The sequence below is a fragment of the Carya illinoinensis genome, chromosome 9 (assembly GCF_018687715.1).
Source record: "Carya illinoinensis cultivar Pawnee chromosome 9, C.illinoinensisPawnee_v1, whole genome shotgun sequence".
NCBI lineage: Eukaryota > Viridiplantae > Streptophyta > Magnoliopsida > Fagales > Juglandaceae > Carya > Carya illinoinensis.
The window spans coordinates 43505301-43520102 of NC_056760.1; the positions used below are offsets into that span (position 1 = coordinate 43505301).

At 35.6% G+C, this 14802-nt stretch overlaps 1 protein-coding gene and 1 pseudogene across 1 annotated transcript; one reads left to right on the forward strand and one right to left on the reverse strand.

The window, feature by feature from the left end:
* The first annotated feature begins 11799 nt into the window (after positions 1-11799).
* Positions 11800-12143, forward strand: LOC122277133 (annotated as a pseudogene).
* Positions 12144-14146: 2003 nt separating this feature from the next.
* Positions 14147-14581, reverse strand: LOC122277134. Its single transcript, XM_043087010.1, has one exon. The coding sequence runs from the start codon at positions 14579-14581 to the stop codon at positions 14147-14149; it is 435 nt and encodes a 144-aa protein (XP_042942944.1).
* Positions 14582-14802: the final 221 nt, after the last annotated feature.

Sequence of the window (14802 nt, forward strand, 5' to 3'; positions counted from 1 at the left end):
AATATCTTTCGACTGGATACATCCAACGGAACTGTACTGGTCCACCCAACATGATCTCCCGGGGTAAATGTATTGCTAAATGGACCATGACATCAAAAAATGACGGTGGAAAGATTTGCTCAAATTTACATAGTATAGTAGCAATGTCTTCTTCCAGTTTCTGCAGCATATCTCGCTTCACTACCCGAGCACACAAATCCTTAAAAAACATACACAGTTCAGTTATGGCAACACGTACAGCAGATGTTAGCTTCCCACGAATTCCCACCGGTAATAACTTCTGCAAAAATACGTGACAGTCATGACTTTTCAATCCACCAATTTTCCAGTCATCATGGCTTACGCATCTACTGATATTTGAAGCATAACCATCTGGCAACTTCACACCTTGCAACCATTTGCAGAAGTCCATCCTCTCCTCCCTTGTCATTGTAAAACATGCATGCGGCATGACCACCCTCTCACCATCCACTCGTAAATGCAAATTATGTTTAATTCCCATTCTCTCAAGATCTTTCCTTGTCTTAATCGTATCTTTCGTCTTTTTATTGATGCTCATTAATGTACCCAGTATATTATCACAAATATTCTTCTCAATATGCATTACATCCAAACTATGTCGCAACATGCAGGACGACCAATACGGCAAGTCAAAAAAAATACTACGCTTTGTCCAATTCAATTCTGCTATGCCTCGTTTTCTCTTGTTCTTTCCCCGACCTTTGCCAAAATTGTTCGCTGCCACATGTACCAATTGTTCCAGGATCTCTTCCCCAGACAACTCATTTGGCGCAATTCTATCTTCTACACGTCCATCAAACTTAGCGGATTCTGTTCTCCATGCATGATTTGTTGGTAGATAACGTCGATGACCCATGAAACACAACTTTTGAGAATATTTTAACCACTCACTAGTAGTTTCTTTATTACACGTCGGACAAGCTAACTTTCCTTTAGTACTCCAGCCGGAAAGATTCCCATATGCCGGAAAGTCATTTATCGTCCACATTACCGCAGCATGCATCTGAAAAGTTGTTGATGTGGATGCATCATAAGTTCTGACGCCTGCTTCCCATAACTCTTTCAACTCTTCAATCAACGGCTGCAAATATACGTCAATGTCATTCCCAGGTGATCTCGGGCCGGGGATAAGCAAAGTTAACAAAAAGTTGGGCGCCTTCATGCACCTCCATGGTGGAAGATTGTACGGAATCAACACTACAGGCCAAGTGCTATAACTTGTACTCATATTTCCAAAAGGGTTGAATCCATCAGTTGTGAGTCCGAGACGCACGTTCCTTGCTTCTATCCCAAACTCTGGATACTGATTATCGAAAGATTGCCACGCAAGTGAGTCAGCCGGGTGCCTCATAAATCCATCATTTTGAACTCTTTTCTCTTTGTGCCACTTCATATCGTGAGCTATTTTCTTACACATTTATAATCTTTGCAATCGGGGTTTCAATGGGAAATATCGCAATACTTTAACCGGAACGCTTTTCTTATCCTTCCACCTCGACTCTCCGCATACAGGACATGCTTGTTTCTCCTCGTTCTCATTCCAAAATAAAACACAATCATTCTTGCACGCATGTATGGACTTATACTCAAATCCTAATCCCTTTCTCAACTGTTTCGCTTCATAAAAGTTCTTCGGCAATGCAGATCCTTCGGGAAGCACTTCGTTAAATAAGTCTAATACCATGTTAATTGCTTTGGTTGACATTCCACACAATGATTTTATGTGAAGCAACCGCACAATAAACGACATTTTAGAATGTTTTGTACAACCTGGATAAAGCTCACGCTTTGCATCTTCCCACATTGCTGGAAAATTATCTGACTCATTCCGTCCCCCACTTGAGCCATTGTCATCAACCTCATCCATAAACATCCCAGCTCCAATGTCACTCAACATCTCCTCCATCTCATCTCGCTCATAATCATCATCCACGTTGTGCAAATTTTCCCGCTGACTGAATAAGTCATCCGCTGATTCAGCATACGGCTCACCATGCAGTACCCATCGAGTATAGCCCAAATCCATACCGTTCACAAATATATGACTTTCAGCTTCATCCAATCTTATCGCACACAAATTTTTACAACCTCGACATGGACACTTAATGTAACCACGACTATCAGCAGAGGCCTTTGCAAAATCAATGAAGACCCTTACTCCACGCGCATAGGGTATGTAATCTTTTCCAAGTCTATCGCGTAGACGCATCCAACTTTTATCCATTTCTAAAAACATCTAATTTTTTAGTAATTAAGGTAAAGTTAAATACACATGCATGTCATGATACATAATGTTCAAAGTACTCTTTCTCAAGGTAGTTGGTCCTATCCCATTCGAGATTATATTCTCCATATTGCACAAGTCTCGTCACTCTACTACTTTGAACGTTAGTAAAAATTTCGGCAGCACTTCCCCATAGTTCTCCAAGTATACATGTTCACATATAGGGATTATGACCCTAAGAACAGTATACCCGAAGAACAAATGAGGAAGACACCGAAACTTCATACTAAACGTTCAAAGTAGGAATAACGTTTATGTGCAATACGGATAATATAATCTCAAACTGTCCACACTGGACAATTCAGGAATTAATGTACACCTAAATGTACACTAATTCCCAAACGGGTCTAAGGTTATTTATGCAATGTTATACAATATCTAACAAAAAAGTCTACAAATAAATTAGCGCACATTGTTTGAATTATCCCGATGTACTAATAATATTTATATTATTAATGATTGATAACACTTAGAAATTATTTATAAACTTATGTAATTCCTAAGTTATTATATTATATGTCATTTATCAGCTATATAATATATAACACTACTATAAAATATCTTATAATTACTATTATAAGTTACTGATAACACTTATATTTTATTTGTTATTATATAGCATAAAATAACAAATTTTACTTATTTATTTCATATTTAATATAATATATAGCAAATTAGATTATAATTACTAGTTATACTATATATTGATAACACTTAATTGTTATAAGTTATTATATAATATGTACCAATTATTGCCAAAATTATTATAATTTTTATAATAATTTTTATAATTAAATAAGTAATTATTATTATAATTACTTATCTATTTCTTAGTAATCATTTTTTAATACTATACATTACATGATAATTATTATTATGGATTAATACTAATATACCCTATACTATATATTATTAGATAAAATATTTAGGATCATCAAGCTATTAGATTTTTAGGAATTATTATTTTATAATACTTATTTATATTATAATTTTAGTAATTCGATTTTTCTGCTATATACTATATAGTTATGCCTTATAATTGACACTTAGTAATATATGATAATTTATTATATTAGTTATTTAACTAATTATATATATAATAGTTTTAATTGTAATATTATAATTTATAATTATGGTTATTAATAATTCATCTCCATAATTTTTATTCTTACACAAATAATCACACTATTTATCTAACAAATAAATTGTTATATATATTCTTTTATCACAACAAATTACTAAAATAGACACATAAACTAACAAATAATTATTATTCAAAAACATACACTATACTAAAACATTATCACATTAAGAATAAACATATTCAATAACAATAATTTTTCTTTTTAATTCATCCAAACAACACAATCTATATCACAAATTAAATCCACAATAAAATGTAACAATATAGTTTAGTATATATACCTTGTGCTTTAAATAAATTCTTCTTCAAAAATCACAACTTCTCAACAATTCACAACAAATGATCCTTCAAAAAATACACAATACTAGTTAGTTAAATATATATGAAATAAAACATTGAAATTATCATGTATATTACAAATAAAAAATGAGAAATATTATTTACCTTAATGCTTAAAACAATATTTCTAGAAAACTCTCTCTCACTATAACCCTCCACTTCTTCTTCACTTCTTCTCTTCTCTTCCCAGCTCCCTCTCTCTAAAACTCTCTCAGTCTCTCACTCTAACACGCACGGAGGAAAGCAGAAATGAATCTGCTTTCCCGTGCGTGAAAGTTTTATTTTCTGCTTGTTATGCAATTAACGTTCGGACGTTCATTAAAGTACGTTCGAACGTTTCATTTTACGTGCGAACGTTTAAGCATAAACGTCCGAACGTACAATAGTCCCGCCCACAAAATATATAATACGTTCGCACGTATTATTGTCATTCCTACGTATTCGTCAGTAACATTCGAACGTTTATATAGTACGTTCGAACGTACTGTGGAAATTTGGTTTAAGCGGGAAATTTCCCTCCGAATTTATTATAACGTCCGAACGTTTCACATGAACGTTCGAACGTAAAAATTATTATTTACATATTAAAATTTAGTATATTCCTCATAATATATTTATATATTAAATTATAAATTATAAAATATTAATTAATAAATAATTTGTACCAATTATAATATATATAACATAAGTATAATATAAGAACGTACTACATATATATTATAACCTTATATTAACTAATAATATAAAATATATATTATATTATAACTATAATATAATAAGTATATTATATATTATAGTTATAACAAGTATATTATAATATATTATATAGTACAAAAATTGTATATTATCCTAGTAATTAGTATAGTATACTTTAATATAGTATATCTAATAACTATATTAAAGTAATATAGTTATTAGATAATATAGTATAAATATTATATAATATATTATCTATATTATAGTCTATAATATAGTATTATTATTTATATAATATATTATCTATATTGTAGTCTATAATATAGTATAAGTAGTATATAGTATGTTAAACATACGTAATAACTATATAATATCGTATAATATTATATATAGTAAATATATAATAGATATAATATAGTACTAGTACTATGTTATATATACTACTTGTATATAATATAGTATATATACTACAAATATCGTAATATATAGTATACTATACATTACTATACATATATATATACTATATATATTATATACTATATATTACTATAGTTAATATATTACTATATATTATATAGTAGTATATAATGTTAATATATATAGTACATACTATAGTTATTATATAGATACTATAGTATATTAACTATAGTATTGGATAAATAAATAACTATATAATACTACTATATAATATATACTATATAATATTAACATTATATACTACTATATAATATATACTATATATATAAACATATTAAATAGTATTAAATATATATATATTAATATTATTACAATAATATATACAATAATATTATATAAGTATACACTAGATATAATATAATATATTAGTATATATAATATAATATATTAGTATATATAATATAATATATCATAACATACGTATATATACTATATCTATATACGTATATAATATAGTATACTATATTACTATATACTATATAATATAGGTTTCAATAATACGTATATAACACTATATACGTATTAAAACTACATACTATATAACAGTATATAGTATACACTATATAGTATATAGTGTAATATACTATATACTATATAGTATACACTATATACACGTACAACAGTATATAGTATACGCTATATACACTATTAACACTATATACTATATAATATACGTATATTATACGTATATAATATTATACATTATATGATATATAATATTACCTATCATATTATATAGTAATATATAGGTAATATAATATATATTATAATAATATATTATATAATATATATAATATAATATATAGTATAAAAACGTTCGAATGTTATAACTAAAACGTTCGGACGTTTTGATTGACGTCCGAACATATACGTTATACGTTCGCATGTTAACACAACGTCCGAACGTAAAAGTTATACGTTCGCACGTTTGATTCAACGTCCGAACGTAATCTACATAACGTTCGCATGTACATTTAACGTTCGAACGTTAATTAATTAACGTTCGAACGTTAACTGTATATAAGGCCAGGCACGACGGTTTCCAGGCCGTAACTTGTACGAAACCGGCCACCGAACTCAAACTCTCTCTTCCTCTCCGCCACGCAAGCCGCCGCAACCGTCGCCATCCTCCACCGCAACCGTCACTAAAAGGTAATGTGCCCTCTCCCTCTTCTATTTCCTTGCTTTTAATCGGTGGGTTTCAAAAATTCGAAACCCACCGTACCCGGTTATAAAACTTGCATTTTCGGCCACCATTCGCAGTAAATTGATAAAATAGGACCGTAGAAACATTCCCCACTGTATATAAATGCTTATTTTGGTTGTTTGTGGCTTCGAAACATGCGTTTCGAAGCTTTCGGTAATGGCTGAGTCGACTCAGCGATTACGTGTCGTAACGTTCGGACGTCACGACACAACGTCCGAACGTGCGACCTTTGGTATTCTTTACGTTCGCACGTTATATTGTAACGTGCGAACGTATTAGTTTCACGTGCGAACGTTTTTATCCAACGCTTTAACAGAACGTTGGATAAAAACGTTCGAACGTAAACCGTTGGTATTCTTCGGCTAGTAAGAATGTCCGAACGTATGACGGTTCAAATTCATTACGTCCGAACGTTTAGATAATACGTCCGGACGTAATGAACTCATTCGCACGTTTTTATCGAACGTTTGAATGAAACGTTCGATAAAAACGTCCTGTACGTATCATCTTTTTGTCGAACGTATCCTGACTAACGTGCGAACGTTCCTTCAATAACGTTCGAACGTTTCCTGTTAAAATATTTTTATATTGTTCCTTTTAAGTATTATTATTTTATATATTGAAAAAGTGAAATTATTTCAAAGTTTTACTGGCGAAATTATGTAAATTTATAATAGATGATATTTTAATTTTCTGTATAATCCATATATGTCATAATACGTATGTATCTGTGATTATAATCATTTTTTTTAAATGTTACAATTTATATATTTTTTTTAATTTTCAGGATATGGCTCAGTATATGACGACAAGGAAGCGAGGGAGGGATGGAGGCAATCCGGACATTGCTCGACTGGGGGCACGAACTGTTATGGGGGAACGAGAAATTCTCATTAATGAGTTTGATGAGCTCAGCTGGGAGCAGAAGACGCTGAGAGACGTCTTCGTCACCAGAGGCTGGGGCCCCATATGCACATTGAGGGGAAAGATTTACCCCACAATGGTTCGAGAGTTTTACATTGGGATGGCCACCATGCCTAACGATGCATCATCCCATACTCTCAGTGTACGCGGTGTACAGTTTCAGTTCTCGGCAGATGTTCTCGCTGACTTACTCCAGATTCCGCGTATACTACCTGAGTCGACAGCTGCTCAGGCTGATGACATAGCAGCTGCATTTTCCCCGGGCATATTCGAGGCAGATCCAGCCGCTTCTGCTTCATCTTCGGGCCCTGTTGAGTTTATGCCCAGTCATGAAGAAGATCGACCCGAGGGCGATCCTATTGCTGCTGAGGTTGGTGACGATGAGCGGGACCAGGATTTCTACATCCTCACTGGCACGGACCGCACAAAGCTCGATAGGCCGAACTCCTTCAGCCAGAATCAGCTGCTGCCTTTCTTTCGCATGTTGCACATTTTTGTTGCAACAAATGTAGACCCGGTGGCACATAAGAGCACATTCAGTCGGGCTCGTGCACAGTTCCTGATTGGCTTGGCACGTGGTGAGCCCATTGACTTGCCCCTTGTTATATTTGAGCGGATCCGTTACGAGGCCAGCATCGTTACCACGGATAATCTCCCGTACGGAGTCATCATCAGCCGCTTATTACTAGCCCGGGGAGTGCCACTCCAGGCGGAGGAGATGGTGATAAACCAGATGAGCCCTATCGACATAACCACACACCGCCGGAGCATTGCACAGGGGAGAGGCTCAGCTCGGCGTCAGTCTGGTCCTACGCCAGATCTTGTTCCCCCGACTGAGTCTGGGGCCGATGTTGCTCGCCCGTCGGCGAGTACTAGTCAGCAGCCGGGAGTTACATCTGCTGGGGATGTGCGACCTGCTTGGGTTGATACAATGATGACAGATATGAAGGCGCATATAGACCGACAGATCGATAGACAGATTGCACATATAGATCAGGCTGTCGCACATCTTGCACATCATGTAGATGTGCTAAACAATAAGGTTGAGACATTGACTGAGGAGTTTCGATCTTTTGTAAACCAGCAGTTCTGAAAGTGATTTGTAAAAATTTATCATTCGAACGTTTTTTATTTTCGACATATGTAATGGACACAAATATTTAATGTATGTATTGTGTAGCTTAATTTCTACTCTTAATTTTTTTTAATATAACGTTACTCAACCTTACTATTAAAAAAATATATATTATGGTTAATTTATGTAATTTAACATATAACGTTCGAACTTTATCACATTAACGTTCGAACATTAGCGCTAATATATTCACGTTCGCACGTAATAAGTTAAAACGTTCGAACGTTCGCGCTAAATTTTTTTACGTTCGCACGTAAATATACATAACATTCGAACGTTACTGTGACGTGCGAACGTATTATGTAAAACGTCCGAACGTTTTGAAATTCTTGCCCAACATTTAGTGACAGTTCTCACAAACCGTCACAATAAATACCTTTTAGTCACAGTTTAGAAACCGTTACTATTTATAATCTGTCACTAAAAGCCATATTTGTTGTAGTGGTGGTCATGATCGATCATCATGATTCCAATAATTAGAAATTTACGTAATTCTAATCTCACTTAATTAGCTACCAGCTCTATCTAAACCACCGATATAGCTGGCGATAACCATTTCCGTACGTATTTTCAATTAATCTTTTCCCAACCAAAGGTAGAAATCAGGAATTGATGGGTTGTATCACATAACCGAATAGTGCTGCGTGGCGTCCTCGAGCATTTAGATGCATGCATGCATGCATGGACCCCATTCCCAATCAAAATTGTTAGCGAATAGTGGAACGTACGAAGACTTTTTGAGAGATTTTATATGATTTGTAATACTTATATGACGGGACGTGTTATCAAGAAACATGCTTCTTTTTTTGCACGAATTTCGTATTCCCATATATATATATAGTACCAAAATCCAACAGCTAGCCTCATTAATATTAATTTTAGGGAGTATGGTGGGAATTTCGTTTTCCTTTTCCCGTGATACAAGGGTAATTCAATTAATGTGGACATTTAAAATCTCATTAAAGTGTGAGAAATCCACCAAGGTTTTGTCATTAGATTCTCGTGGGGCCTCGAATGTGACATCTCAACGAAATAAATCACTTCTGTTTCCTCAGTCATGTGGGTGTATATATACACACATGTACACGAGAATATATATGTATATATTCAAAGTACGTAATTAGGCTCTTCATGACTCTTTCAAACACCAGATAGCTGATCACCGCCTTATTAATGGCAGTAATTTATAAACCTGATCTTAAGAAATTATTAGACTTTTAACTTTATATTTTTCAACCTGATCATCAGCCTTCAATCTATGGCTTAATTCAGTGTCAAGATTTGGATTATCGCTTACCCAATTTTGTCGCAATGATTGGAACATACTGTGCATGCTCTTAATTATGTCCAATGTAGTTTAATATATATATATATATATATATATATGACTTGTATAATGAGCTGCAGTCACCTCGATCATTAAGAGATTCGTACCTAATCAATTATATATATACCTAAAATATTTTGAACGAAATGGATAATAAAACAAAGCTGCATGATTCATTCATTTGGAGGTACAGTAGTACTATTCATAAAACAACATTGGCAATTCACCATACAATAACATTCTAATTAATATTAAAATAAAGAAACATAGCTCATTCATTTATATCAAACATGCATGAAGACAGGCTTTTTCTTTCTGCATAAATTTATATAACCAACCAACCTATGAGTACTCAAACCCGGCCAGAACCTTCAATCTCATGAAGTATATATACATGAGCAAGAGGACCCACGTAATTATAAAGGGGAAAATAATTATCTAAAAAAGACAAAAAAGAAAAAGAAAAAATCCTTCAAATAATTAAGGGCATTATGATGTTGTATAATGTGTATGAGGTTTTAATTGGGGGATGTACTTGAGTTTGTGTAAATCAAGTCAATAAAAAGATACAAACTTTGTATAGAAATGTAACGATGACTGCAAATAGAACCTGGTCAAGTAAGGAAATTGTCTTACTCCTGTTGTTAAAATTTTTATTTATACTAGAAGATATATACTTCAGCTCTAGGGAGTAAGAGGCTTGGGAAGCAGCTTGAACATCTGGTTCAGCGATCGATTCTCCAGAAACGCATTTGAATTCTCCCAAGCTCCATTCCTATATATAAACACGATGTAGAATTTTCAGTTAAAATGTGATCTTCACATTGATGTGAGCATGAAACCCCTCTCTCCCTACATACTGTTGATACGCTAAGTTTTTATTTGCAATAAAAAATCTAAAATTTTTTAGTTCTCTTACAAATTAGACTTTATTATGTCAGTAGGTACCCCACGCTGGCTTACGCGCGACAAGAATTCTTTTTTTTAGGACACATCACACATTGACAAATGCCAATTAATGCAGCCAAAAATGGCCACGAAATTCTTCAGCAAAACAAAGAAGAATAGAAGAAATTATTAGTTACCTCTAGTTGTTTTCCAACAGTAATAGCTATGGTGTCCGGGCCTTCTTCAAAAGACAAAAGACCTCTCTTGGATTGAACATGAAATTTACAATGCTCGATATGAAGGTGGAAGCTTATAGCATGACCAAACGATTTGTCGTTTCTATGATCATTTGGCAACGGTGGATTTTCTTCCTTAAGGAGATCATTGTTGTGATGGTATCTGTACAAGGTAACAACAGTTTCTTTCTCTTGCATAACCTTCCAAAACTTCTTATTATCCGCATTTTCCATGAGAACTTGAATCAACTGTTTAGCTACTGCATCAAGTTTTCTTGCAACATTCTCCATAATTTGACTGCAAATAAGAGGAATATGAGTAATTTGTAGTGCTGTTGTATATCATTTGTTTGTAAGAGAATTATTACCTTGATCTGCTCAGGTTGGCCAGGCATGGACCAAAATGTACACCGTAATTAGTCCAAAAATTAGCATTTAATTATAGAGTAATTCTACGCTTAGGCCGATCTGACCACATACACCACACACTAATGATATTGCAGACCCAGTCTATTTGAAAAAAGGGTCTACCCTAAGTCAAGTTGTGCCTTCCCTCTTCTCTCCCCCCTTCTCATTCTTCCGTTCTTCTTGAAATTTTCTCCTCCCTCTGTCGAGTCCTTCTTGTTCCCCCTCCCTCTGCCGTAGATCGTGTTCCCTCTGCACTCCATCTGCCAAATCCCTCTCCCCCTTTCCCAAAACTGAATCTCTCTCTCCCATCGACACCCCTCGTGAAAAACCTTAAGAGGACTGAAAAATCCCCCTCAAAATCCCTCCCTCCATCCCTTTACCGAATCCCTCTTCCCCTCGACACTCCTCAAGAAAATTCCTAAGAAATCTAAGAAAATCTCCAAACTTCTATTTTGAACATCTATAAATCATGAAAAAAGCTAGAGCCTCTTGATCTATGAGCTGAGAACTGATAAGAAGAGAATGAGACTGCATAGGACCCTCCCCTTATTTTATTTTTATTTTTTGTTGGTGGAATTTGAGAGTCATAATCTAACTTTTTATTTCTTGTAAAAATAAAAATAAAAAATCCTTAAATGGGATTCGTCATTGAAAGGAATTTGAGAGTCATAATCTAACTCCAGAGCTATTCCTAGCAGAGATCGGAGAGTATCAGCAAAAGGGTCTAAGTTGAAATGGGTCTGGGGTTCGTCGTTGGCGTCTTTGAAGTCCTGATTCTCTCTCATGCTACTTATTCGACCATCCAATATAGGCGTTTGCTGAAGATTACGGAGGAAGAGTTTTCAGGACCTCCGATGAACGTGGTTACTGAGCTGCTTCTTGGGCTAGTATTCTATATGTGGGCGGGGCTAATTTCGAAGAAAATAGGATTGTTTCTTTACCAGTCAATTTGGACTTCATGAGTTTCAACCATCGAGGCAAAGTATTTCCTATGTTAATAAACAAAACTTTGCCATACAAGTATTTTGTTCTCCCCCTTGTTTTGGTTGTTTCTTAAGATTTCATTGTATCAATTTACTTTTGCAATCTATTACAGAACTACTTGTCACTTTTGATAACCTAGGTCTGATCATTCAAACCTAGAAATATCTTTTGTAATCTTGTTGGATTTTCTTGGCGGTCGCATCACATGAAGGTTAAGCATGCTTGTAGAAATTGAATGAATGACAATGAGGGACAAATAGACAGCTCCAAAAAACAAAAAACAAAAAAAAAAAAAGGCTTTGATTGTAAAGTCCAGTGACATTTGAGAATGCCTTTTGCATAGCAGTTTTAGACACACTGAAATGTTGAACCATAAAAGAAGATAAAAGGTATAAAATTTCTTTTTTGGTTTCCTTTGAAGTGGAAGATGACATCTTGATGGAATTGCAGGATTTTGTTTTTTGAGAAATTTTTTTACTGAAGTTTTTTAGAGAGAGAGATATATATTGCCATAGAGAGAGAATCATGGTATAAAAAGATTATCTGAAATACAGTAGCAGCATAACAAAGGGAGAACGTAGTTGTCAGCAATGAAAGACTGTGGCAGACGAAGGGCGGATGAAGTTGGAGGGAGAATGTCTTTCTCTCATAAATTCAAATAGAGAATCAGATTTGGGAAAAGAGTGACTTGGGGAGTAAAATGTAGGGGAGTAAAAATAATAAAACATATCTACATCATCGATGTGTAGTGTTGGTGAGATAAGGGGCTTATGAGTAAACTTACTCTTGATTATAATAACTACTAACTCGTGTTTGGGGATGGAGTTTTGATATAATCACCTCAAACTTATCAAAGTATCTGTCGGTTTAGACTAGTAATATTGAGATTATATTAGAGAATACATTCATCCATTAGTCCCTAGGAGTTTGACCAATTTTAAACATATCCTTAGGATTAAGGGTGTTGCCCACCCAATACACGAGAGAAGCCACCCCCTTCACACCCTACACCCACCTGGGCAGGGAATCATTTCTACCCCTGCACCCAGTCCTCGCTTCCATAAACCTATTAACTCTATCTATTTAATAGGTGGATGGTTGGCTCAGTCCATCAGCCATATTGCCGCCCCGCACCACAGTTAATCCAAATCCGCACATGAAGAGTCAAAGTCATGACTCTTCATGCACGGAAACCGCTAGATCTATGGCTCGGTTGTTCTTCCACTCCAAAACTCGAACGAGCCAAAATCTAAACTAAAATCAACCAACCAACCAAAATGCATATCGATTAACCAATATAAATCAAACCAAACCTAGCCAATCGTGTGGTTGTGATTCTCTGAACAAACCCACGAGACTAGTCGTGGCTGTGGGTCTATGCAGAGATCTATGGCTTGTGAAGCAAACTGAGAAGAAGAAGAAGAGGAGGGAGGAGGAGGAACGACGTATTGCACTGTTGCTGGGTTGGAACCCGTGATGAAGGAAGAGATGCAGAAGAGCAAAGAGATTGAGAAATAGGGGCGAGCGAGCGGGTGACCTCTTTCTTTTCTTAAAATGCTTGCCAACCCGTTTGCTTGGGTCAGGTGGATTGCCCACTTGGGCCCATATGGGGGTGGGTGGATAGGCCTTATGCTGGACCTGCCCAACAACCCTATTTAGGATATGCTTTTCACACAAATGATACCATTAGTGTAGATCTGCTTTCAAGATGAAAAGAAAAATAAATGATATAACTTATAAGAAAAATGCAAAGAGAGTTTTAAAAACACTTATAAATCAAATTAAATAAAAAACCTAACTGACTTTTCCATTTATTTTCTATTGTTTTTGTTATCATTTTTCAAGTTTTTTTTTTTTTTAACAAATAAATTGTTTATTAAGTGTTTTAGTATTGATTGGGCCCGTTTCAAATTGATCGTCAGACCATAAGCATATAGTCTTTATATAGCCTAGGCCTAAATATGGGCCATTGAATATGAAATATTATAGGGTGTTCGGACTTCGGACTAGGTGTAGACACTCGGGCCCAGATTACAAATTAAATTAATAGTCCAAATCCATATTTTTATAAGAAATTCAAAAGTTATCAGCCCACCTGAAATTGCGATTGATAAATTTTCCCTCCGATTCCGGAGAAAGAGCCCAAACGATCTCCTCCCGATTACCCGTACGCGCCACGAAATCCGAATTTCGGAACACAACGTCGGCCGCCTCCACGAACGACCGTAACTCCTCGCCAAGTATCCCGTGACCGCTGATCCGACATGCACCGTACTCCCTGGCCGACCTCAGTAGCCGATCGACGGACTCGCGGCCTCTCGACGCGAGCGATCGGACATCGATTTCCACCGGAACCGGATGACGTGTGCTCGGCGGAAACGCCAGGTGCGGAGGTTGCAGCGAGCTTTCGAGGTATTCAATGAAGGTCTCGTTGGCTGCGGAGCGAGAACCGGTGGCGGTGGGTATCGGAGACGGAGGTGGCACTGAGGTGGACGTGCGATTGGTGGGCATGGCGAACCACGTAAAATACAGTCGGAGAAAAAGAGAAAATGAGGAGGAGGTGGTGATGCGGGTATATATAAAGGCAGTTCAAGTCTTTGATCCAACTTTTGTAAAGAAAATGCAGGGCCGGGGGCCCTTTCCGTGGAGGATGGATGGTGATGGTGGTGGAGCACGTTAGGCGTAGTACGCACGTCTACGTGGTAAGCTGTAAGGAAACAACAGTCGATGGT

Coding starts and splice junctions, on each gene's coding strand:
- LOC122277134 (XM_043087010.1), bottom strand. CDS start 14,581: ATGCCCACCAATCGCACGTCCACCTCAGTGCCACCTCCGTCTCCGATA.